This window comes from Microtus oregoni, unplaced genomic scaffold (genome assembly GCF_018167655.1).
Source record: "Microtus oregoni isolate MIOR12 unplaced genomic scaffold, Mior012 000028F_ref0000031, whole genome shotgun sequence".
Lineage (NCBI taxonomy): Eukaryota > Metazoa > Chordata > Mammalia > Rodentia > Cricetidae > Microtus > Microtus oregoni.
Genome location: NW_024543087.1, coordinates 13,645,823 through 13,671,787, shown reverse-complemented (window position 1 = coordinate 13,671,787; position 25,965 = coordinate 13,645,823). Strand labels below are relative to the sequence as shown.

Sequence of the window (25,965 nt, the reverse complement as noted above, 5' to 3'; positions counted from 1 at the left end):
ATTGGATAGAAGTTTTATTATATACATGATGTGTTACTTTCCAACTAAAATAAACTTTACAAATAATAACTTATCCCCCTAGGAACTGAACGAGGAAGGGATGCTACTGCCTTCAGAGATCAAACCATTCCAAAGACTCCTAACAGGTCGAGAGAGAGAGACCCAGACAAGCCAGCTCAGAATAAAGAGAAAAGGAAACGAAGGGGCTCTCTCTCACCACCGTCTTCTGCCTATGAACGGGGAACAAAAAGGCCAGATGATAGGTAAGTGTGAGTTTTTCTTATTTTGGCAATTTGAAAGTTTCCAAGTCAGGTACAAAGAAAGAGATGAAAATGGAGTAGTAGACTGGTGAGATAGTAGGTAAAAGAGCCTGCTGCCTGAGATTTGATCCTGAGTTTGATCCCTGGGACCCATATGGTGAAGAGGAAGCTGTCTCTGACTCTTTAACATCCATCCACATTTGTGCTGTGGTGCACATAAAGACATCACTTGCATACTAAATAGACTGGAATAGACTTTCCCTCCCTCCCTCCCTCCCTCCCTCCCTCCCTCCCTCCCTCCCTTTCTTCGTAGCAGGACTTGTTGGGAAAAGAAGGGTTTCAGAGTTCAGAAGGAGGAGGATGGAAATGGGAGGGTGTACAAGTAAAATTCATTATATATGTGTATGAAACTTTCAAAGAGTTTTTTTTTTTAATAAATAAATAAATGGGGCCACAGAGATAGCTCAGTGAGTGAAAATACTCAGTTTTAGCAACCTAAGTCCCTCAAGTTGTTCTCTGACTTTCAAAATTGTATTATGGTATGTCCACTCACACACACATAAAATAAATATTTGGAAGAAAGGTTTATTTAACAACAGCAAAAATAAGTATTTGAATTAAGACTGGGCACAGTAGCATATAGTTGTAATTCCAGCATTAGTGTAGCAGAGGTAGGATTGTTGAAAATCCAGAGCCAGCCTAGTCTACATGACAAGTTCCAGGCTAGCCAGAGTTAGATTGTGAGACCCTATCTCAAAAGGTCTGAAGATAGGTTTGTTTTTTCATAGTAATAGATGTGAAGATTAGTAGTGTTTTGCAATTTGTATTTAACCTCATATATTTGTATTTTATTTGTTTATTCATCTCTTTTAGAAAGGATTTCACTTTGTTGCTGTAATTGGCCTAACTTACAGCTAGCTAGTAATCCTCCTTCCTTAGCCTCCTGTGGGCTGAGATGACCAGAGTCAGCTGCTACTACTGGCTTTTTGTATGGGTGTTGAGGATAAAGCTCAGATCCTCCTGCTGGACAGCAGACACTTTTCTGACTTATTCTTGGGACTTTAGGAGCACTGGTTTTAAAATCTCTATATGTGTGCTTACAGAATCAGCCTCAACTCTAAAGAATAGGAAGCTGGTGTAACTAGTCAGAGAGTAGAGGTGGAATTATTCACATGTTGGATTTCCCAGATTTCTGTTCTGGCTGCCAGGTTCTTTTTGTTTGTTTTATTGTTCTCTGGATTGAACACAAGGCCTCGTACCTTGTAGACACTTTGCCCATGAGTTATATTCCCCAGCCCAGTATATTTTAAAGATTAATTTTTTTAAAAATACATATGTGTGTGCACACATGCAGGAACATGAGTACCTTTGTATGCCAGAAATGGAGTAGTTATAAGCAGTGAGCTACCTGACAGGGGTGTTGAGAACTGAACTCTGGTCCTCTGCAAGAGCAGTTTGGGCTCTTAACCGCTGAGCCTTCTTCCTAGCCCCCCCCCCCCCCACTTTTTTTGTTTCATTTGTGCAGTGGTGGCATTGAATTCAATCAAACAATTCTCATTAACTAATTTTGAGTATGACTTTTAGCCAGTGCCAAATTAAATTAGACTTGATGTAGTTAGTGGTTACTTCATAATTTGAGAAGAATTATCAGTGTGTGGCTTACTGTTTTATAAGTATTTTGGTTATATCCATGATTTGGTAATCTTTTGTGGTATTGTTTTCTTTATAGATATGATACGCCAACTTCTAAAAAGAAAGTACGAATTAAAGACCGAAATAAACTTTCTACAGAGGAGCGCAGGAAGTTGTTTGAGCAAGAGGTAGCACAGAGGGAGGCTCAGAAGCAACAACAACAGCTGCAGAACTTGGGGATGACATCACCACTACCTTTTGACTCTCTGGGCTATAATGCCTCTCATCACCCCTTTGCCGGCTATCCACCAGGTTATCCCATGCAAGCTTATGTGGATCCCAGCAACCCTAATGCTGGAAAGGTGCTTCTGCCCACACCCAGCATGGACCCTGTGTGCTCTCCTGCCCCTTATGATCATGCTCAGCCCTTGGTAGGACATCCCACAGAATCCCTTGCTGCCCCTCCATCAGTGTCAGTGGTGCCACATGTGGCAGCCTCTGTGGAAGTTTCCAGTTCACAATATGTAGCTCAGAATGAAAGTGTGGTCCACCAAGACTCCAATGTTCCTGTAATGCCAGTACAAGCTCCAGGCCCCGTTCAAGGACAGAATTACAATGTCTGGGATTCAAACCAACAGTCTGTCAGTGTACAGCAGCAGTACTCTCCTGCACAGTCTCAAGCAACCATATATTATCAAGGACAGACATGTTCAACAGTCTATGGTGTGACATCGCCATATTCACAGACAACTCCACCAATTGTGCAGGTAACTAATTGGAAACTCTGTTCATATTTTTTTTTTTTTTTTTTGGTTTTTCGAGACAGGGTTTCTCTGTGGTTTTGGAGCCTGTCCTGGAACTAGCTCTTGTAGACCAGGCTGGTCTCGAACTCACAGAGATCCGCCTGCCTCTGCCTCCCGAGTGCTGGGATTAAAGGCGTGCGCCACCACCGCCCGGCTCTCTGTTCATATTTTAAATCTTGTTAATGCCATGCTAATTGAATCTGGTGGAAGAGAGAGCCTGCTGTTGATGACCTGATTTCACTTGAGATGCTAGTTAATCTGATAAGAAGGAAAAAGTGATGTCATTGATTATCTTGTTTGTTTTCTGGTGCTAATGATAAAACCTGGGACCTTATGCATGAGCTCATCAAGTATTCTCCCATTGAATTATACCCCTAGACCTTGGATCTATTGCATTGATATTGATTATCTGCTATGTAAAATGAAATGGGGGGCGTGGAGACTAATACTTTTTTTAATTAAGACAGGGTTGATAGATAAAGTTTTGATAAATCTTTTTTTTTTAAAGATTTATTTATTTAATGTACGCTGGTGTTTTGCCTGTATATACTCTGTGTGAGGGTTTCGGATCCCCTAGAACTAGAATTATAGACAGCTGTGAGCTACCATGTGGGTACTGGAAATTGAACCCAGGTTCTCTGGAAGAACAGCCAATGCTTTTAAACCACTGAGCCATCTCTCCAGCCCCTTGATAAATAAATCTTGCCTGAAGACCAGAGGCAAAGCTAAAGCCACTAGAGGTCAGGCAGTGGTGACACACACCTTTAATCCCAGGATTTGGGAGACTGAGCCAGATGGATCTCTGTGAGTTCAAGGTTACTCTGGGCTACACAAGATCAATGCAGAAACAAATTCAGGTGATGGTGGCTTGCACCTTTAGTCCTAGTAGTAGGGAGTCATATGCCGTTAACCCCAGCACTAGAGGGAATATAAAATGGGAGGAAAGAGAAGCTTAGTCTTTTTAATCTACTATCGCCCAGCCTTGGTAAGACTTCTGTAGTGATTTGGCTGTTCTGTTTTTCTGGTTGAACCCCAATTTCAGTGTCTGGGTTTTTATTATTCGTGCTACACAGAGCCTCTTCATGTAGCCCAGCCTGTCCTGGAACTCAGTAGACCAGACTGGTTTTGAATTCACAGAGATCTGCCTGCCCCTGCTTCCCAAGTGCTGGGATTAAAGGTGTGCACCACCACTGCCCCAGTGAAGAATACTTTCTTAAGACTAGTGTGTCACAGTTTGCATGTGTAAGGAATTTAGAAGCAACTCAGTTTGGGTGGTCTGGATCAGGTTCCATGAAATTAGAGTCAAGCTATTTTCAAGGTCTGTAGTCATCTGAAGGCTAGATTAGGAATAGAGGATTCACTTGACAGCCACTCACAACCAAGGCTTCCCAGTAGAATTACCCACAGTTCCTATCATTTTATTTTATCTGTTCATCACAAAGGGAAGAGTGTGTGTGTGCCAGGAGGTGGGAATCACTGGAGAGTCATCATCATGTAGGTTTGACCACTGTAGTCTGTAATGAGAATAACTTGTATTGACATAATTGTAGTTTTCAATGCTAGTCACTGAATCTAGCTCCTCACACAATTCAACTATATATGCTTTGAGTTTCTCTAAGAATGTTCATCAGGGAATCAATAAAAATACTCCTTTATTTCTGGGCTGAGGGAATGAATAGCTTAGTGGTACAGTGTTTGCCTAACATACATATAACTCTGGTTTTGACACCTTATTCTGTAGAAAAATAAAAAGTTCTATCCCAGTCTGGTTGCTGAAGTGTTTAAAAGTCTAAGCTACAGCAATGGAAGATTCAAGACTCCTCAGGGCAGGCTCAACGATTAAGATTGTTGTTCTTCTAAAGAACTAGAGTTTAGTTCATAACGCCTACATCAGGCAGCTTACAACTTCCTGTAACTCCAGCTCCACCTTCTGAACTTCAAGGGCACCCACACACATGCAGTCACATATAAATAAATAATAAATATTTAAAATACTCTCAATAAAATCTGGGCACAGTGGCTCAAGCTTGCATTGTAATATTAGCAATAGAAGGATGAGGCAGAAGACTTTCATGTTTAAAACTAGCTACCTAGACTTTGTCTTAAGCAACCCTGTAAGATTCCATAGTATAAATCTAATTGGTTTTATGGTATTTTTTTTCAGACTTATCTTTTTTCATTATATATACCAATCCAAGTTCCCACTCCCTTCTCTCCTCCCATTCCCTCCACATATCTCCCACCCCACCCCAGCCACTCCTCAGAGAGGGTAAGGCACATTGCTTTGGGGAGGGTCCAAGGCCCTCACTACTGTATCTAGGCTGAGCAAGGTATCCATCCAAAGAGAATAGGTTCCCAAAAAGCCAATATAAGTGATAGGTATAAATCCTGGTGCTTTTCCCTCCTACCCCCTATCCTTCAGTGAGCAAGATTTCTTTGGGGTTTAATTATTAGTTTTAGGACTTGGAGCTGAGCAGTGGAAGCACACATCTTTAATCCCAGCACTTGAGAGGTGAAGACAAGTAGTTTTCTGTGAGTTCGAGGCCAGCCTGGTCTACAATGCAAGTTCCAGGACAGCCAGAGTTGTTAAACAGAGAAACCCTATCTCAGAGGGGGGGGGGGGAAGACTTTTTACTTCCTTTTTAGTCTTTCATTCTGCCCCTATCAAAGGCATTTTTAGTGACTCCCTAGTTTACTTTCTATATCCTTGAGTACTAGGTAAATGGATTCTCTTCCCTTCTCTGTAAAATTAGTTGATTAGAGGCGATTTAGGGGTTTGGATAATGAGAAACATGTAGCGTGATTGTTAATGTATATTTTCAATTCCAACTATCATTACTGTATTTTGGGAGACGTATGAAATGGCAGAATGCCTTTTGCATAACGTGGTAGATATTGATAATGATGCATTTCAAAAGGTTTAGGTCTGTGACATTCAGACCCTGTTATCTGCCATAGCACCACATGGGGTACTGAGAGATATAAGTTGTGATACTTTTGATGATACAATAATACACAATAAACAGAAATGTAAATGTACAGATTTAGCATTTATACTTGTTTTGACATTTGGAAAAATTTGTTATAAACATTTCCACTGTAATTTTCACATAAGCAAGAGCTCAGCTTTAACAGGTCATATGATCTGTAACTGTCTTGACATTTATGAGTGACAGAGTTAAACTAAGACCACCTTTTACTTCAGTGCTTTAAAAGGCTTTCCTTTTATAGAATGTTACTCAGCAATTTCTCCTTCTATTTGAAATAGGACAGAACAATTATGTTTTCCCTTATATGTTTTAACTTACTAGAATACCAAAAACAAGCTGTCGGCCAGGCATGGTGCATGACATACACACACCCCTCTCTTTAGGTGCCTGGAAGTTATCCCAGAGTGTTTTATGTTTCGAGCAAGCACTCTACCGCTGAGCTACAGCCCCAAACCTCTTTCTATTTTTTTTATTTTGAATTAAGTCTTATTAAACTGTTCAGGCTGGCCTTGAACTCATTCTATAGGGTGTAAGGTTTAAAGTCATACGAAATAGCAAGCCAGTCTTCTCAGATTTCCCCAAGTAAAAGAGGTTTTTAAATTTTTCTTATTGTTGTTTGTGGGTTCTCCAACAGGGTTTAACTGTGTAGCCCTGGCTGTCCTGGAACTCACTATGTAGACCAGACTAGCCTCCAACACACAGAAATCCACTCTCCTCTGTCTCCCAACTGCTGGGATTAAAGGCATGTGCCACCACTGCTTGGCAAGTGAAGAGGTTTAACAGTGATAAAATATTTTTTATGTCTCACAAATATGTATACCTATTGCATTATTTAATTTAAACTGAAAACCAGTTAATAGCTTCTTAAAGTTTGAAGTACTTTTCTGCTAAAAGCTTGTTGAGGGTGTTTGTTCCTAAATAACATCTTGTGCGGTCTGTATGTAACTTCTATATTTATTTTCAGCGCTGATTATTTTGGTATTGGATAACCAATTGGTGTGCTGAGGCATTAGCTTCATATAGGTAGCCCAAGGTTGCTGCCTTTTGCCTTAGACCTACTAAGTACTTCCACCATATTCAGCATTTTTTAAAGCCAATACCTGTTATTGATACTGATTTTTTGCATCTGTAAATGATTATTAGCTGACTTAGACAGGGAAAGAAAATATTGAACCTAGAGTCTGGTTCATACTTTCTTTAACCATATTTACTAATAAATGATATGATTTGAGGTGATTATTTGGCTCAGGAGCTGATATACTTCGCATTTTCTTAAACCATTTACTTTCGGAATTATTGTCCTGTGAGATAGTCTCATTCTTTAAACATTGCTTTTGCATTTAAGAAACAGGTCAAATTTGGTACCTGATTTTATAAATTTAGATACTGCTATCTGAAACCAGAGGTTATCTTGTTGCTAATATTTGGAACCAGTCTGCAAACTAAAGAAACACAGCTCTACTCTGTAGTAGTCAACACTTGAAAATTTTTGCAACAGGCTAGAAAACTGGCTTAGTGGTTAATAGCACTTGAGCTCCCAGAGGACCTGAGTTTGGTTCCCATCACCCATGTCAAACAGCTCACAGATGCTTGTGACTCCTGTTCTGGCCCCTGAGGATCCCAGCACACACACACAGCATTGATTCATGCACATAAATAAAAGTAATAAAAAATACATCTTTAAAATTTCTGCACAGTAAGCTGGGCTTTGGTTGCAAACACGGTGAATCTCAGCACTTGGGAGGAGAGACACGCAGATTTCTGTGAGTTCAAAGACAGCCTGGTTTATGTAGCAAGTTCCAGGACATCCAGGGCTGTTTTACAGAGAAACCCTGTCTTGAAAAACAAAACAAATCTGTATCGTGAGCCTTAGTTAACTATCTTGTCAGACAAATTTTTAATTGTAGGCTTGCATGCTCGTCCTCTTGTTTTCTCTGGAAATAACATGTTCACTTTTTTTTTCTCTTAAACTGTCAGTGGGTGGAGGGGAGGCTGAGGCAGAGGTGTTCAAGGCCAACCAGGAACATGTTGTGAGATCCTGTTTTCAAAGAATTGGGGGTAGGATAACTTTTGATTTAGTTTTTAAAATGTTTTGTAAAGTCAGTATTAAACACTTGTAACACAGATTGTGTGGGATAATTGTGACATCTATCCCTGTATGAAATAAGATGACAGACTCTGAAGATTTCTTAGTCTGAGTAATGTAGAAATCCTCTAACATGGTCTAATAGATTAATACCGTCTCGCATAATCTAAATGGATTACTTTAGTAGTTCTGAGAAAGAAAATAATGAAAGTTCAAGGCAAAAGTAAGTTAATTACAAGATTGTTAAGTAATCTAGCCAAGAGAATAGAATTTTTATGATATCCATGTGAAAGAATATATAAAGACAAAGTTAACAGAATTTGCTAATAGATTGGGAAGAAAAGCCAGAATTTTTTTTTAAACAATTCTCTGCAGTATCTGATGTTAAGCTTTCTGGGTTACAAAATTCTATTTAGTCATTAGCTGCCTCTAGTCACTCCAAAACCTTAAACTGAAGTCAGGATTGCAAGTATATAAGAAGGTTCCGGTACCTCTACTTTTAAACATTGATAACCGTTTGCTGCCAGTGATTTCTGTTCTTATTGACTTCTGATTATTATCTGGCTATGTATTAAAAAAAATTTTTGATAGTGTAAAACATTGATAATCGTTTGCTGCCAGTAATTTCTGTTCTTAATGACTTCTGATTAATATCTGGCTATGTATTAAAAAAATTTTTGATAGTGTATTTCCTGTTTTACTCTGATTTGGGATCTGAACCCAGCCTGACTTCATAACCCCCTTGTGACATCAGAAAATCTATTCTTATAAAGGGAAGTCTCATTGAAGATTCAGTCTCCTTTATTAACCTGTGATTGTAATCATCAGAGCTTATGTCCGATGCCATGTTCTGTTCAAGGAAGATTTGGATTCACATTTACAAAGAGGCAGAGAATAATAGTACGTATGAGAAAAATGACCTCGGACCATTGCCATTGAAAAACTGAGCGTCTTCTCAAGGAGAAAATGTCTACTAGAAACACTTTTACTTTGTTAGACTATCTTAAGTTTTTTTATTTGGTCCTAAGTAGAAGATTTAAGCTATAAATTTGGATATTTAAGGCAACTTTGATAACTTTGAAACTAAGTACCTAAGAATTCTGATGGATATTAGCCATTTTGGTGTTGATCTTTTTTAAAAGTTTATTATATTTTGTGTATAAGCATATGTGATATGGTAGTCTCATTTTAAGGAAAATATTTCTAGACCAGAGAAATAACTCAGTGGGTAAAGTTCTTGATTCACAAGCATGATGGCGTGAGTTTGACCCTTAGTAGCCTTGTAAAGATAGAAGCTAAGACTAATTTCATGTTGTCCTCTGACTTCTACATGTGTACCATGGGATACACACTAATATGGACTAATATTTTAAATAGAAAGTTTTAAAGGCCAGCCTGGTTTAACAGGTGAAGACCTCTTGCTACCAGGTTTGACAACCTGAACTCCATCTTTGGAACCTAGCTGGCAGAGATGAAAGAGCCAACTTTTTCATACTGTTTGGGGTTTTTACTGTTATCATTTAGACTTCTTTTATTTTGGAATTGTATTGATGCTTTTGTTCATACTTGATAGTATCTCAGTCCTGGGCTCAAAACTGTCCTTGAGTGAAGTATCTAGATCTAGTCAGCTCCTAATGTTTCTAAAGCAATTAGACACATTGTTTTAGTAAAATTTTCTACGGTTGAGGAGTAATATGAATAGATTTACATCTTAGACATAATCCTTATTTCTTAGAATACTCGGATGAAGGCGTAAGTCACAAACAATGCCACACCAATTCGGGGTTATGATTATTAGGGTGGTATTTATTTAAAGGGGAAAAAACTTACAGATCACTGTCCCAGGCAACAGCCCTCTACGCAACCAGGAAAGGAGTCTAGTCGCAGGCGGAGCAGGAAGTGAAGAGAGAAAGGAGAGGGAAGTGGCTGCTTTTTTAAAGGGAGAGAAACCACGCCCCAATGGGCTGGTACCTCAGCGGTGGAAGGCTGGAGGAGTGGGAGGACCTCCCGCAACACTCGGATGGGAGCAGCCACCTGCACCTGATCATTTAAGGTTGAGAGGTGGAGGGCTTTCATTCTGGATTATTTCTCTGCTTATTAAAATTTTAGATTCATTATATTCTTCTATCTTCACTGTAAACAAAAAGAAGTTGGGTGGGGGTAGTACTTCCCAAAAAGAGCAGAATGGAGAGGTGTGTGTGTGTGTGTCTGTCTGTAAATCCCTGGGGCAGCAGTCATCGTTCCAGTTCTCTGAAAGTTAAATAGTTAGACAGTGTCTGTGAATAAAAGAGGAAAAACATTTGTGTGCTTGTTTACTTCTGTGCTAAATACATTGTTGTGAGGTTGAAGTAAATGAATTATTCGGTGATGCACTTCTTCAATCCCAGAACTTGGGAGGCATTTTGCAGGAGGAATCTCTGAATTCAAAATCAGTCAGAGCTACATAATAAGACTCTGTCTCAAGCAACCAAATGAAACCCTTCCATGTTTGAAACAAAATTGTTGTATATCTTTGAAGCCAAACATACATATAAAAAGTATCTTTTTAAAAGTGTGTGTGTGTGTGTGTGTGTGTGTGTGTGTGTGTACTGCATCATACTGGAAGTCAATTACTAATTCACATAGTACGATGCAGAGAAATATAAATTTTGACTTTGTTCGTTTTGTCTTTTAGAGTTATGCCCAGCCAAGTCTTCAGTATATCCAGGGACAACAGATTTTCACAGCTCACCCACAAGGAGTGGTGGTGCAGCCAGCTGCCTCCGTGACTACAATAGTTGCACCAGGGCAGCCTCAATCCTTACAGCCAGTAAGAAATGTTTTACTTGTTAACCCTCTCATTGGGTGTATATCTTGTCTTTTCATTTTATTTTTTTAGTATTCATTATAATACCAGTTTTTATGTGGATACAATGAAGTCATACATTCTGTGAAATTACAGTCACATGTATTAGCTAGGATCCTTTGTGTTACTTCCCTTGAGTGATCTTACAAAAGAGAAGTCCTGAGTGCACTGACAACACAGTTTAGGGTGAACAGTTAGGGAACGGATGATGCTGCTAAAAATTATGAAATCAGCCGGGCGGTGGTGGCGCACGCCTTTAATCCCAGCACTCGGGAGGCAGAGGCAGGCGGATCTCTGTGAGTTCGAGACCAGCCTGGTCTACAGAGCTAGTTCCAGGACAGGCTCCAAAGCCACAGAAACCCTGTCTCAAAAAACCAAAAAGTATACATTTAGTTTCCCTTAAGAAGGACAAATAAAAGGTTTATTATGGGAAATAGCTAATAAGACAATACATATGAAAACCTGTAGGGAGCTATTAAAACCAAATTTAAAGTATCACACTTCAAAAATACTTAACAGCTTATCATCTAGAGCAATATTTACCAGGGTTAATACAAACAAACAAACCAGCAAGCAAGCAACAACAAAAGCCAATGATAATGGCATATAAAACTCCAGGATACTGGGGTTAACAAGATGACTCAGTGGGTTTTTCTTGCAGTGGATTTTTCTTGCAGAAAAGCTAGGTGTGATGCCCAGTTTCCACTGGCAGCTTACAACTTTCCACTTCCTGGGTATCTGATGCCTTCTTTTAACCTGACATACACATCATATATATAAGCAAAATACCCATACACTAAAATAAAAATAGTTGGGTGTGGTAGTCTATACCACTAGCCCCAAGCACCCCAGAGGCAGGTGGATCTCTGAGTTCCAAGACAGTATGGTCTACAATGTGAGTTCTAGGATAGCCAGGGATACACAGAGAAACCCTGTCTCAGAACACCAGGGTGGGGTGGGTGGTGGGGGGATGGGACCTACTCCAAATTATTAGTGACTATTCTCTTCTTCTATTATCATTCTTATATCTAGAAACAGTTCTGTTTTTCTTCAAGTGAAATCCTTAAATGTCTTACCTGTTTTTTTTCTTTTCTTTTTGAAACAAGGACTGACTTAGAACTCACTAACACACCAGACTGGTATAAAACTCATGTCAACTTTTCTGTCTCAGTCTCCCAATTGCTAGATTAAAGTTATAAGCAACCTCATCTGTAGTAATTCGGGCGGCGGGGCTGTGTCCCCAGCACCCCGGCAGCCTGGCTAGCTTATGCTCCGAAATAACAACACACAAACTGTATTCATTTAATCACTGCTTGGCCCTTTAGCTCTAGCACTTACTGGCTAATGCTGATATCCCGATCAACCCATCTCTAATAATCTGTGAGCACTGGTCTTACCAGGTAAGATTCAGCATGTCTGACCTGGCGGCTTGCTTCATCGCGTGCCTCTGCCCAGGAGCCGGAGCATGGCCTCTCTCTGAGGTGTCTGCTCCCGAGAGGAGAGCTGTGGAGTCTGAGCTCACTTCCTCTTCCTCCCGGCATTCTGTTCTGTTTACTCCACCTACCTATGCCCTAACCAATAAAATGGGCCAAGGCAGTTCCTTTATTAGCCAGTGACCTTCCTCCATCACTCATCAATCTTATTAGTCTTTTTTTTTTTTTTGATTTTCGAGACAGGGTTTCTCTGTAGCTTTTGGTTCCTATCCTGGAACTATCTCTTGTAGACCAGGCTGGTCTTGAACTCACAGAGATCCGCCTGCCTCTGCCTCCCGAGTGCTGGGATTAAAGGCGTGTGCCACCATCGCCCGGCAATGTATACTTTTTGTATTTATATAAGCGGGCATTTTGCCCAATTGTGGCATATTGAAAGAAATATCACTGTGTATATATATACATATATAAATATATACACACATATGTACTTATATATGTATTTATTATCAGTTTTGTTTTGTTTTTAGCCTGAAATGGTGGTAACAAATAATTTACTGGATCTGCCACCTCCTTCTCCTCCAAAACCAAAAACCATTGTTTTACCTCCCAACTGGAAGACAGCCCGAGATCCTGAAGGGAAGATCTATTACTACCATGTAATTACAAGGTAAGAGGATTCACTAGGCATCCCAGATCTCGTTTTACTTGGTCAGTTATGCTGCAGTTGGAATTTGATAGTTATTGGATTTCTACTGACTTAAAGGACTGCTGAATTTTTAGAATCTTATCTGGGCAGGGCAGTAGGGGATGTGTGCCAGGTCTCCTGTGTTTGAGTGGTGGTGCATTCAAGGTCAGTCTAAGTTGTTTTGGGAATCATCCACCTGTATTTTGTTTGTTTTATATTGCTTCTAAGACATCTTCTGTCACTGGCACTTGGGGCTTGGTGATTAGGCTAAGGCTAGATGTCCATCAAGCTCCAGAGAGCCCACCAGTCTTTTTTTTTTCCCCTCCAGTATAAGCATGCCACCATGTCCCGTTTTTTTTTTCTTTTTTCTTTTTCTTTTTTCTTTTAAGTTTTTCGAGACAGGGTTTCTCTGTAGCTTTGGAGCCTGTCCTGGAACTAGCTCTTGTAGACCAGGCTGGCCTCAAACTCACAGAAATCCACCTGCCTCTGCCTCCCGAGTACTTGGATTATAGGCATGCGCCACCACCGCTTGGCCATGTCCAGCTTTTTATATGGATTTTTGGGACTGAACTCAATTGAGCTATCTTGCTGTGTATGCTCTTGTCCCCTTTTGACACAGGAATTCAGGTAGCCTAGGCTGGCCTTGAATGTCTCTGTCTCTCAACTGCTGTGATTGGAAGTGTGTGCTGCAATGCCTGCTTTGTAATCGCATCTGAAAATGTATGATAGATTTTATTTGCCCTTTTAAAATATGCTTTGGTATATCTACCCCATTGCATTTATAGTGTGTGTGCATGTGTAAATATGCATGCATGCAGATTTCAGAGGACAACGTGAGGGAGTTATTTTTCTTCTACAGTATGTGTCCCAGGATCTCTAATCATTAGATTAGGCTTGGTTGCAGGTGCCTTTTAATCCCTAAGCCATTTCATCAGCCCCTTTGGTGTGTGATATATGTTTGTTTTCTAAGACAGGTTTTACTTGTAGCCCTGGCTGGCCTGAAGTTCACTATATAGACCAGGGATGGCCTTGAATTTACAGAGATCTCTGCCTGTCTCTCCTGACATCAAAGGCATGTGCCACCACACCCAGCCTGCCATTTGGTGTGATTTTAATTTACAGAATTCTAGAGAAAACTTAAGATAGAATATTTTGTTTGGTTGGTTTGTTTTTCGTTTTTCAAAGATAAGGTCCTATGAATGCAAGGCTGATCTGGAACTCAGGATGACTGCCTCTACCTTCCAAATGCTAGAATTGCAGGCATGCGCCACCAAGCCCTGTTGAGGTTATGGAGGTTAAATACAGAACTTTGTGCATGCCAGGCAAACACTCAACCAGCTGAGGTATATCATGAGCCCTCATTTTGTTTTCTTTCTGTTTTATGAGACAGGGTCTGGCCTTGATCTCTCAACATTCTTCTGGCTCAGCTTGCAGAGTGCTAAGATTTTAAGTGTGAGTCTACATCGAGCAAAGGAAAGTTTTTTAAAAAGGTAGTGACAGGCCTGGTGAGATGCCTCAGTTGGGTGAAAATGTTTGCCACCAAGCCTTGATGACCTGAGTTCAGTCCTTAGGACCTTTGCCTGGAAGGACAGAGAGACCTGACTTTTAAAAGTTGTCCCTGACCTTCACACATACCATGTCACCCATGTACTTAGACACAAATAGTTTTAGTTTTTAAAGTTAGAGACTTCATCTAACTGTAGATGTCAGTAATCTCAAGCAAACCTTTTCTGTAAAAGATTGAATAGTAATACTTCAAGCCTTGCAAATTAGGCAGTCATCTTCATAATTGTTCAGTTTTGTTGGTATGCTCAATTATAGGTAATTTGTAAATGGATAATTAGTTTTATCTATGTTCTAGTTAGTCTTTTTTTTGTGTGGTAGTACTGTTTGTTTTATTTGTTTGTTTTTGTGGTTTTTGGTTTTTCAAGACTGGGTTTCTCTTGAGTAGCCTTGACTGTCCTGGAACTCACTCTGTAGACCAGACTGACCCAGGCTGGCCTGGGACTCACAGAGATCCACCTGCTCTGCCTCTTGAGTGCTGGGATTAAAGGCATGTGCCACTGCCTAGCTTGTTTTGTATTTTTGAGACAGGGTTTCTCTTTGTAGCTTCTGAGTGCTGGGATTACAGGCATGCATCACCACAGCCTGGCCTTTTTTAGTATTTTAAATTACATGTAGGTGTATGTGCCTGCGTGCAGGTATGTATGTACATGTGAATCAAGGTGCCTGTAGAGGCATTATATCCCCAAAACCTAGACTTAATGGACCTGATATGGATATTGGAAACCAAACTCAGGTCCTATGGAAGAATAGCAAGTGCTCTTTACCCCTAAGCACACATGAAGGACTGAGAGAAAGACAGAATTTGTGACTATAAAAAATGTAAACTTGCCGGGCGATGGTGGCGCACGCCTTTAATCCCAGCACTCGGGAGGCAGAGGCAGGCGGATCTCTGTGAGTTCGAGACCAGCCTGGTCTACAGAGCTAGTTCCAGGACAGGCTCCAAAGCCACAGAGAAACCCTGTCTCGAAAAACCAAAAACCAAAAAAAAATAAATAAATAAATAAAAAATGTAAACTTCTTCGTAAGATATTGTAAACCAAAGTATTTATAGTATCCATGAAGATAGATTAACAGTATGAACATAAAATGAGGAGATACTCTAAATGAGCAACTTGTAAAAAATTGAAATGGCCAATCTCATAGAGATGTTCTATTTCAATACTAAAGAGAGTAGAAATATGGATAAGTTATAGGCCAGCGTGGTCTACAGAGCAAGTTCCAGGACAGCCAAGGCTATATGAGAAATCCTGTCTCGAAAAATTTAAAACACACACACACATACACACACAGTCTTTATTATTATTGTACACACCTGTGATTTAGATATGTATATGTGCTTCAGCTCAGAAGAACTTGAGTTGAAGGCCAGCCTGAGTACATAGTGAGATTCTGTCTACCCAAAAATGAAAACAAGCAAAAACTTTATAAAAATGAGAACTCCTTATATTACTGAGTGCATATAGTGATTTTTTTTCAAATGAGGGTCTGCAAACTTACCCATCACTTTGTTTTTTTCTACACCAATATAAGCTTTTTTTTCTCTTGCTTCTCTTCTCCTCTTTCCCTATCTTTCTTCTTCCTCTTTTATTGAAAAGAGAAAAGATCAGTCTCACTATTTGCCTGTGCTGTCCCTAGATCAGTATAGTAGGAGACCAGAAAAACGAGCACAGTGGCTGTATTGACCTCCCAGAAAAATGTTGGCTCTATTATAGCTTTTTGTTTATTATTTGGTTTATTTATTTTGTGCCTGTAATTGTGGGGGGCCAGGGTGGGCAGTGGCAGAGAGATAACACAAGCGTACTTTTTAAAATATTTTTCTTTAGAGATCAGAAGAAAAATTTTGGAAGTTTATTCTTGCCATCCACTTTTTTTTTTTAATGTATTTGTGGGTATTATGCCTGCATGAATGTCTGTGAACCACTTGTGTTCCTGGTGCCCACAGGCATTAGAGCCCCTGGATAGAAGTGGGGTTATGGATTAATTGTGATCTGCCACATAGGTGCTGGGAATAGATTCTGGGTCATCTGTGAGAGTAGCTAGTGCCCTTAAGCACTGAGCCATCTATCCCCACTTCCCCACACACACCCACGTGCATATTTGTGTGTGTGTGAGAGAGAGAGAGAGAGAGGAGGGAGGGAGGGAGGGAGAGAGAGAGAGAGAGAGAGAGAGAGAGAGAGAGAGAGAGAATTGTTTAATTTTACGTTTTACAGCTGCACTGTGCATACCAGGCCAGGCTAACTTACTAGCTTCCATATGATCTTCCCGTCTCTACCTCCCTTCTTGCCATATTGTTGAGATTACAGGGTCACACCTGATTCTTTTAGGTGCATTCCAAGGACCAAATTCAGGCCATTAGGCTTGTTTGGCAAGTGATTTTACCCACCAAGCCATTCCCACGGCTCCAGCTTTAACCTTTCAAATAACTGCCTTGCTAGATTACTCTGTGATAACTGACTCTAGACTCTTTTTTTAATTTTTTCTTCAAGACAGGTTTTTTGTTGTTGTTTTTTTTTTTTTTTTTTTTTCCTGTAGCTTTGGAGCCTGTCCTAAAATTCACTCTGTAGATCAGGCTGACCTCAAACTCAGAGATCCACCTGTGCCACCACACTCGGCCTTGGGCAACACTTGACTATGAATATCCTTACTTCGGAGTTTGCCCTACAAATCTAGCAAAAAAATAAATAAATAAAACCAAACCAAGTGTGGTGGGATGTAGCATGAATTATAAAAACATAGTGACAGATACAGGGGTTAAAGCTGAAGATCAGAAAAGCAGAGCAGTAAGCCACCAGAGAGACCTTTTACTTCTAGCAATGCTCAGGACTGAAAGGGCTATCTGCAGACTGCTAGACTGCCCTGTGTCTCCACCAAACCTCAGAATCCACACTTGAGTTCCTGTCTCTTCCCCTTTATATTTCTCTCTTCGCCCAATCATATTGCTTTTGTCTTCACCTCCCTAGTGCTGGGATTAAAGAGCACTAACACCTGGCTCTGTTTCTGGATCGATCTTGTGTATATAAAATGATAAAGCCAGCTGGGAGGCCAGGGAAATGGCTCAGCAGTTAAGAATACTTTTCTTCCCAGAGTACTAGAGTTCAATTCCCAGCACTCACATCAGGTTATAACCACCTGTAGCTTTCAGCTCCATAGGATTCAACTTCTTCTGGCCTCTGTGGGCACCCACACTACTATGCACATACCCATACCCACATCCAGACACAGATACAGACACTCATTCACAAATACACACACATACACACCCATACAATTTAAAATAAAATAATTCTTCTAAATCTAGTTGATTGTGGTGGTATGTTCCTGTGATTCTAGCATTCAGAAAGGAGGGAGAGGCAGAAAAATCAAAGGTTTAAGGTTTAACTAAATCCTTAGTTCCATCCTGTGTTATATATTTGCCTGTTTATTTTTAAAACAACCATAACCATTCAATGAGTTAACATGGCTGAGCCCTTTTTATTACCGGTTGAGGGTATTTTTAGAGAGATTACAATTTTAGAAGTTTTTTCCTAGACTTTCAGTCGTTAAAGTGCAAAACTACAAACATGGTCAAGGATTATAGAGATGTGGTTTCTTTTGCTCCAAACACATAGTAGCTATAGTAGTCACTATATATAGTAGTAGATCTGTTTGTCTGCTCCATATTTTTTAAACTCAGGATCTACCTAGTACACTGAGCCAATTGAGAAGCAAACAAGATATTTCGTTTTCTTGATGTTGTCAGTACCTAGCCAGCATTATTACATCTTTGCCTTCAAAAGTGTGATGGCATTAATGTTAGGAATATATCTCCAGGCTAGAGTCATTGCTGATAAGCTATCAGGAGTATGTCTTAGTCTCACAGTTCTGGCTTATCATCTATCCTGTTGCATATTATAGTTTTAAACTCTGCAAAGATTGTCTGTTTTACCCATGACAGCTTTGCTCTTGTTAACTTCTTTTAGGCAGACTCAGTGGGATCCTCCCACTTGGGAAAGCCCAGGAGATGATGCAAGCCTTGAGCATGAAGCTGAGATGGACCTGGGAACCCCAACATATGATGAAAACCCCATGAAGGTGAGTGTAGCTTTTATGTGTATCCTGGTCATATGAGCATCTGTGTCCTTTCATTTCAGTAAGGTCATTAGCTATATAGCTTTCAGATTTTTTTCTCTTTCTTTGGAAAATATGTGGGAGTTCTTCTGTCAAAGGAAGAGATTAAAATCAAAACCTTAGAGATTTAAGGTCTCAGATGTGTATTAGCTACTTATTCGTATAAGAAATACATTTAGAAGGTTTTTAAATATATCAGTAGACAATTATAAACATGTTTTGTAGCACTAATAATAGTAACAGAAAACTAAAGGATAAAACTAGAGGTCCCGTGATAAGTATATTCCATACTCCTTTATAACCTTTTTTAGTATATTAACTCTTCTTCTTGATACTAAGCTGTATAGATTGTTTCTTTTTACTTGTACTTTATTTTTGAACCATGGACTGTCCAGCCCAAGCTATCATCCAATTAGTGATCTTGCCATTACATTCTGCTTTGTTTGGACTCTTTAAATTGAATACAGTAAATTGAATGGACTTTGCAGTTTAGCATCCTCTTACTTTGAGATTGGTTAGCTCTGGAATGAATTTAAACTGGTTACATTAAAACTCACCAAAGGGGTCATGGAGGTGGTGTAGTAAATAAAGTACTTGTTGCACAAGCCTGATGTCCAAGTTCAGATCCTCCAGCATTCCTACAGTACGATGGGCAACAGAAACAGGAGAATTGCCTCCAACTTCCTGGGCCAGCTAGGTTAGAGTACATAACATACTGGCAAGAAATAATGAGACCGTGCCCCAATAAAACAAATAGCCTCAAAAAAGAAACCACAAAACTATGACATTCGTGGTATGCCCATATTGACACACACGTCCTACACACAGGTGATGATGAAACTCACCCGAGGAGCTGGGTCATCATACTTGTTATTACTAGATAGGAGGGCCACAGATTTAGACAGCAAATCCTGTCTAAAGGAAAGCCAAAATAATAATAATAATAATAATAATAATAATAATAACACTGGTGCTCAGTGGGCTAAGGAGCTTACCGCCAAGGCAGATGATGTATCTGGTGCCTGGGACCCATGCTGGAAGGGGAGAATCAACTCTCAAAAAGTTGTCCTTTGTCTTCAATGTGTGTGCTGAGGCGTGTACGCCCCCTCCCCCCCCAAAAAAAAGCAACAAAAGAGACACCCTCATGTGATTCTCAGAGTATAAGACTTCCTTTCTTGTTTGTGAAACCATGGGCAGAAAACAATTACTATGGAAATGCTAGAAAAAAGAGTAATATTTTACTCTTCATCTTTCCTCTGAGAAAACAATCACTGAGATTAGAGATGGTAGAAATATAGAACACATACTTGCTACGCAATTATCCTTATTTATTAATAAGATTAAATTATCTGCAGGGATGAGTTGTCTTACATCAGAAGTCATTCTGGGTATTTTAAACCTGAGCATTTTATAGATTTTTTTGTTTTGTTGCTGCTTTTAAAGGACATAAGAAGAAGCACTTAAATTATTAAGGATGGGTGGGAGGGGGAAGAAGGAAGAAATAGAAGCTAGAATGAAAGACAAGTGTGAACAAATCCATACCTTCTTTTACATTTCATTAACTTTTCTAGGAAATGTTTTCTTAACTATATTTGACAGGCATCTCACATTCTGTGACCTGGTGGGCATGAAACCTCCAGTGATCCCCCACATGCTAGATTTATGGCATATGCTGCTTGACCAGAATGAAGTTACTTCCTAACTAGTTAGGTATTCCCATATAAATCAAAGCTTGTGAAGGCCTCAGTATTTAATACTAGGAATTTCACTTGCTTCTGTTCATCATGCTTTTCCATTCGTTTTCTCATATGTTAATGAACACCAAAATATGTCACTGTATTTCACTTTAAAGTCTGTTAATATCAGTATGTAATTAGGGTTAGAATTCAAGTTGGGCCTGCTGGGGGCGGTGGTTACCTCTTTAGTAGTACAGGTATTAGATTTGTTAGTGTAGATTTGTGAGTGTACAATTTTTTGTACCCATAGTCATAATAAAAAGTCTGGTAAAATGTTAAAATTTTTAAACTTTTGTTTAGCCAGATCCTATTTTCAACCACTATTTAGCATTTCTGATTCTTTGACATAGAATTGTATTTCCATCTTCAATTATTTTCTTTCATCCTGAAGAATTTCCTTGAGTATTTCTAGTATTTCAGATCTACTGGCGATGTTTGTGAGCTTGTTTTTTCTAGGGAGGAAAAAAAACTATCGTACCCCTTTAAGAAATACTGAGTAATTTTAGTTCTGGTTTGGTACAGCAAAATTGAGTAGAAAGTAGATCAAACAGAGAAGGAAACGAGACCCTGGTGTTCTCATATTCCTCTATCATATATACATTAGCCTCTCCTAATTGACATCTAGCCCCAGGAAACTATATATTTAGGGCTCTCTGCCTATGTGCGGTTAGTGTTTTGTTTCACTTTGGTATTGACTAATGCTTGATTGTCTAATCACACCACTGCTTAGCCAGTTAGTTACCTTTGTCTTACCAGGTAAGCTGAAGGACATCTTTCTTGGCTTCTAGGTTTTGTAATTTGGAATAAGGCTACTGAAAACACCTGTGTGGGGGTTTTAGCTTGAATATGGTTTTTAGTTTCTTTGAGTAAATACCAAGGAACATCATTGCCGAATTATATAGTAGGAATATGTGTAACTTTGTAGGAAACTTTGAGACTGTTACTTCAGGGTATTATCACTGGATAAAGAATTCTGTTCTTTCTATTCGTATGGAAGCTTTACCTGCACCACAAGGCCAAAAAAGATGTCAGATCTCTGGAACTGGAGTCACAGATGGTTTAGAGCCACACAATGGTTGCTGGAAATGAAACCTAGGTCTCCTGAAAGAGTGGCCAAGAACAGCCAAGAGTAGCCAGTTGATACTGTTTCTCTCCCTCTCCCTCCCCCTTTCTGTCTCTGTCTCTGTCTGTCTGTCTTTATCAGAGCCTTTCTACGTAGCTTTGGTTGTCCTGGCATTTGTTGTATAGACTAGGTTGGCCTCAACTCAAAGAGATCTACCTGCCTCTGCTTCCCAAATGCTGGGATTAAAGGCGTGTGCCACTACTCTTGGCCTACTTTTCAGTTCTTAAAATATTATTCTGTTTTGTTTGTTCAGACAGGGTCTTACTATGTAACCCAAACTGATATTGAATTTGATGTGTCACTACTGCCTTTGTCTCCTGAACTTTGCTAACATTGTGTGTTACCATGCCCAGCTTATAATTGTTCTGATAAGAAAGATGTATTCTTTGTTCTCTTTCTTATTTCTTTTCTAATTGATTTTCAGCAGTTTTGCTTTTTGTTTGTTCAGGTTTTTTTTTTCTTTTGCTATATACTTCAGCTTTCTTTGTGTTTAACTTTCTTGTAGTTATTCTTCTGAACCTGGATTGATAGTTTTCATCAAAGCTGCAAGTATCTTAACCATTTTTTTTTAATTTATTATGTATACAATATTCTGTCTGTGTGTATGCCTGCAGGCCAGAAGAGGGCACCAGACCTCATTACAGATGGTTGTGAGCCACCATGTGGTTGCTGGGAATTGAACTCAGGACCTTTGGAAGAGCAGGCAATGCTCTTAACCACTGAGCCATCTCTCCAGCATCCCATTATTTTTTTCTAATCTATCTTTCGTACCATGGCCTCTTATTCCTGCCACTCTCAATTGTATACGTGTTGCTGGACTGCTTGATTTCTCACGGGCCACTGAATCTCTTTCTTTTTTTTTTTTTTTTCAGTTCTTTCTCCTTACATTCCAGTTTACATAGTTCCTCTTCTCTTTAAAGATTATTGATGCTGCTATTTATAATCTAAATTCATCCAGTGATTTTTAAAATTTCAAGTATGCTTCTGTTAAAAAATTTGCTTTTGTTTTGAGACAGGGTCTCTCTATGGAAATACTACCTTTTTTGTGTGTTTTTTAATGTAAAAATCTAGACCAAAGCCTTCTGGGTTGGTTAACTCTTTGGTTTCAACGTCATAGATGAAAATGTAAGTGCTCTTTGATCTATCAGTCAGTCTTTGGATCCCTTTTAAGACTGTAGTCTCTTTGCCCTAGTAAGGCTTGGATAGCTGGAATTACTTAAATTTATCCTCTTAGCATTCTACAGTTGCATTTATCTACTGAACATACCTATAGGCCGGAGGACACTTATGAGGAAAGTCTTTATTCCTTGTGTTCCATTTTTATTCTTGGTGTTTTTATTCAGAATGTAAGTCTTTCAGAGCCTTATATTGCACCAGTGTAGCGAGGTTTTGTCAATTCACAAACCTGGTGTGACACAGAGACAAGAGAGAGAACTGAAATTGGGTCTTCGTGATCTGAAAGTTCAGCTCAGAAAGCTGCTGTGGTAGAAATGTATGGCACGTGCCTTGAAGAGCTCAGTGATCGGCCCTTAAGACACATCAGTGTCAGCACGGGAACGGTGACTTCACAAGTTCAGCAAAGCTGTAAAGGTCAAAACTGCAAACAGTCAAAACTATCTGGTATAGTAAGAATTCGGGTGCATACGAGATACTGAGCAAGACAGAAACATGCAAGAGTAAAAAGGGGATGTGGGTTATTGGTAGGGTTACTCACTTAGTAGTACACATCATGCCCTGGCTTCTGTCCTAAGCATGGTTCCAAAAATGCCAAATAAAACAACAACAACAACAAAAACCACACTGGAAAAGTATGTCAGGAATAAAGTGTCTGAGGGCGTCCACTGTGATTAACTAGTAATAGGTACCTGGGAGCTAGGAAATATCATTGATGCAGAGGAATCAGATAATCAAATATGTGTCTCTCAAGTGAGACAGCTTGTTTGATTTAGTGACCGAGCAGAGTGCAGTGTTATCATTGCTCTGACAAAGTGAGGAACATTTGAGAATTATTGCTAAGTTCAGCAGACCAGGCTAGATATGGTGGTATACACATTTAATTCCAGTACTGAGAAGGCAAAGACAGGCTGAGTTCAAGGCCACCCTGGTCTTGAACATCAAGTTCCAGACCAGCCAACGCTATGTGGTAAGACCCTTTCTTTTAAAAAACAACAACAACAACAAAAACTTGGTGAATCAATCAGATTAGGAAGAAAAAAGTGGCCAATAATCTTAGCTTAGGTAGGAAAGGTCCTTTTATTCAGTTTAAGCATCAGAAATGAAGGAGGAAAAAGCAAGAGGAGATAAATTAATTGTGGAAATTGAGCAGTTTGAGCTGCCTACAGGATTCAGAATAGGGATGGTAGTTCAATTCATATTGAATCATCAATAAATGGGTTCTTGTTGGAAAGCATAAGTATGTGTATATGTGTTTCACGACCCAAACTGGGACTCGAGTTCATCTGGTTTAGTTAGCAGATTGCATAAAGCTTATTGTGTGGCTCTGATGCTCACATAGAGAATGTATGATATGGCAAACTAGGGGAATGTGTGTAGTGGGCAGAGAAGTCTTTGAAAAGTGCTGGGTGGTAGGAAAAGCTTTTGATAACTAGACTAAGCATCTATGAGAGCCTTCCTTCTCTGTTTCCCTCCAGTGTTGTTCCCTACTCTTGATCATCTTGTACTCTCTTCCATCATCCATCATGTGGTGAGTGTTAAGTCAAACCTTCCCTTGAGAACCTCAGACCTGAACCGTGGTGACTGCTTGCACAAGTGAGAGAGAGCAGATTATTTGCCTCTGCCTCCTGGATTCACATTCATCCCAGCGTTCAATAGGTGTCCTTATGTTATAAAACAAGACTTTGCAGGGGGCAAGGTCTGCAGCAAAGAGGTTTTTCAGTTGTTGGTCCTGTTTCATTTTTGTTTTTTAGAGTTGGAAAAATTTACAAAATGGTTTCATAGAGTACCACTTAACAGTAATGAAATAGGAACCCAGAAATCACAATTGAAAGATTGTGAGAAACAAGAAAACTTGTCTCTGCAGAGGAGATGGTTTTAGTTACTCAGTTAATATGGCCAGTTACCAGATGGGGCACAGAAAGAGAGAGACCTAGGCCTGCCTTGCTTGCACTTGTAGGTGAAATATATGGATAGACGCCCATTGGTTCCTAGGAATATCGAACTCTTGTCCCATGGATTTTGTAGATTCTGTTTTCCTTTGAAACACCATTGTTAGAATTTTATTCTTTAGGGACCCATTCCTCCCTTTTCTCCCTCCTCCCATTCCTCCCTTTCCTACCTCCTTCCATTCCCTGCCCTTGATTTTTGTTGTTAGTTGTTTGTTATTGTTTTCACAAACGAAGAGGGAACTGCAGCCTTTACCTAGAAGCACCCACTGAAGTGTTATTTTTGGTGTTTCTAAGAGTCGTAGCAACTTGAGAACAGTGGTGAGTTTCTGGGTTTTCAGTGACCTTCTTTCTGAACTTCATACTTAATAAGCAGCCACATTTGTGTGTTGGAGAATTTTGGTTGATCGAACGTATTTCTGCTGGCTCCGCTTCTACTTCTATATTCACGCTGCTCCCAAACATATAGTTCCTCGTTAGGCTATCTTTTACATTTCACATTCTAAAGAGGGAAAAGATAATATCTGAGTAATATTTCATTCTCTCCTTTTCAGAGCCCATCTCTATAACTCAACCCTTCTTTCCCCTTTCAAAGGCACAGGTTTTTTGACCTGATTGTGTCTGTTTGCCTAATAAAGTATGGTGTTTGCTTTTGCTGTAGCGTTTGTTTCTTGGTGAGTACCAGAGCTACACAGTAAGTTTAATGACCATTGGCCAGTAAGTGTGGGTAAAATCAAAGCCCGGTAACATGAAGGTGCTGAGACAGAAGCCAGTTCCAAACAAGAATTCTTGAGATGTCAAATGTACTGTATAAAGGCTAACAGCTGGATCGTCTTCTAAGAACAATGAGCTCTGGCTTCCTTCCAAGCCCTGTTGCCTGCTCATTTTCTGTGTATTCATCTGACTTGCTTACGTAGGCCCCCACAAAAACTTTCCATTGACACCCAAGTTGAGGAAAAAGGAAACTGATGATTTGCTGAGGACCTGGGAACACTTGGCTTTTGATGTGTTAGTTGCCAGTGGTTTCCTCAGATTTCAATGAGGCTGCTTTCTCTACAGGTACATTTTCTAGCCTACCATGAGTTGAGTGAGGGCCGTTTGGTCCAGTCTGGTGTCGTTTCTGGTATTAACAAATCTTCCATAAGCAACAAGAGCCTATTAGAAATGCTGAAATATCAAGTGGAACTTTTAGGGAGTTGGGGGGAATCCCAAAATTCTTCATGTCACTAACAAATACTGCCTTTGGCTCTAATTTTGCTCCAGGGCATTGAGTTTGAGTAAGTGTTATACCTGAATGAGTCCCATGCCATGTAGACACAAAAATTAATTTGATGCTGGGCGGTGATGGCCCACACCTTTAATCTCAACACTCAAGAGACAGGGGCAGGTGGATCTCTGGGTTCTAGACCAGCCTGGTCTACAGAGCATTCCAGGATGGGCGTGTCTACACAGAGAAACCCCATCTCAACAACTCCTAATAAAAGAATTTTGCTTCTCAAGAATTCTTAGTTTTGTTTTGTGATTTATATGGTGTACAAATCTTCTCAGTCCCAGTTGCTCAGCATCAGGAGCACTCC

The 25,965-nt window shown here is 39.8% G+C and overlaps 1 protein-coding gene across 2 annotated transcripts in view; it reads left to right on the top strand.

Moving 5' to 3' along the window:
• The window catches only part of Setd2 (SET domain containing 2, histone lysine methyltransferase), a 95,773-nt gene that overhangs the window by 62,869 nt on the left and 6,939 nt on the right, over positions 1-25,965 (top strand). For both annotated transcript variants that reach the window (XM_041676858.1, XM_041676857.1), the window contains 5 exons: positions 83-263; positions 1,990-2,659; positions 10,446-10,580; positions 12,577-12,716; positions 18,260-18,371. In XM_041676858.1, the coding sequence (XP_041532792.1) occupies positions 83-263; positions 1,990-2,659; positions 10,446-10,580; positions 12,577-12,716; positions 18,260-18,371 (1,238 nt within the window). The remainder of the gene's footprint in view (positions 1-82; positions 264-1,989; positions 2,660-10,445; positions 10,581-12,576; positions 12,717-18,259; positions 18,372-25,965) is intronic.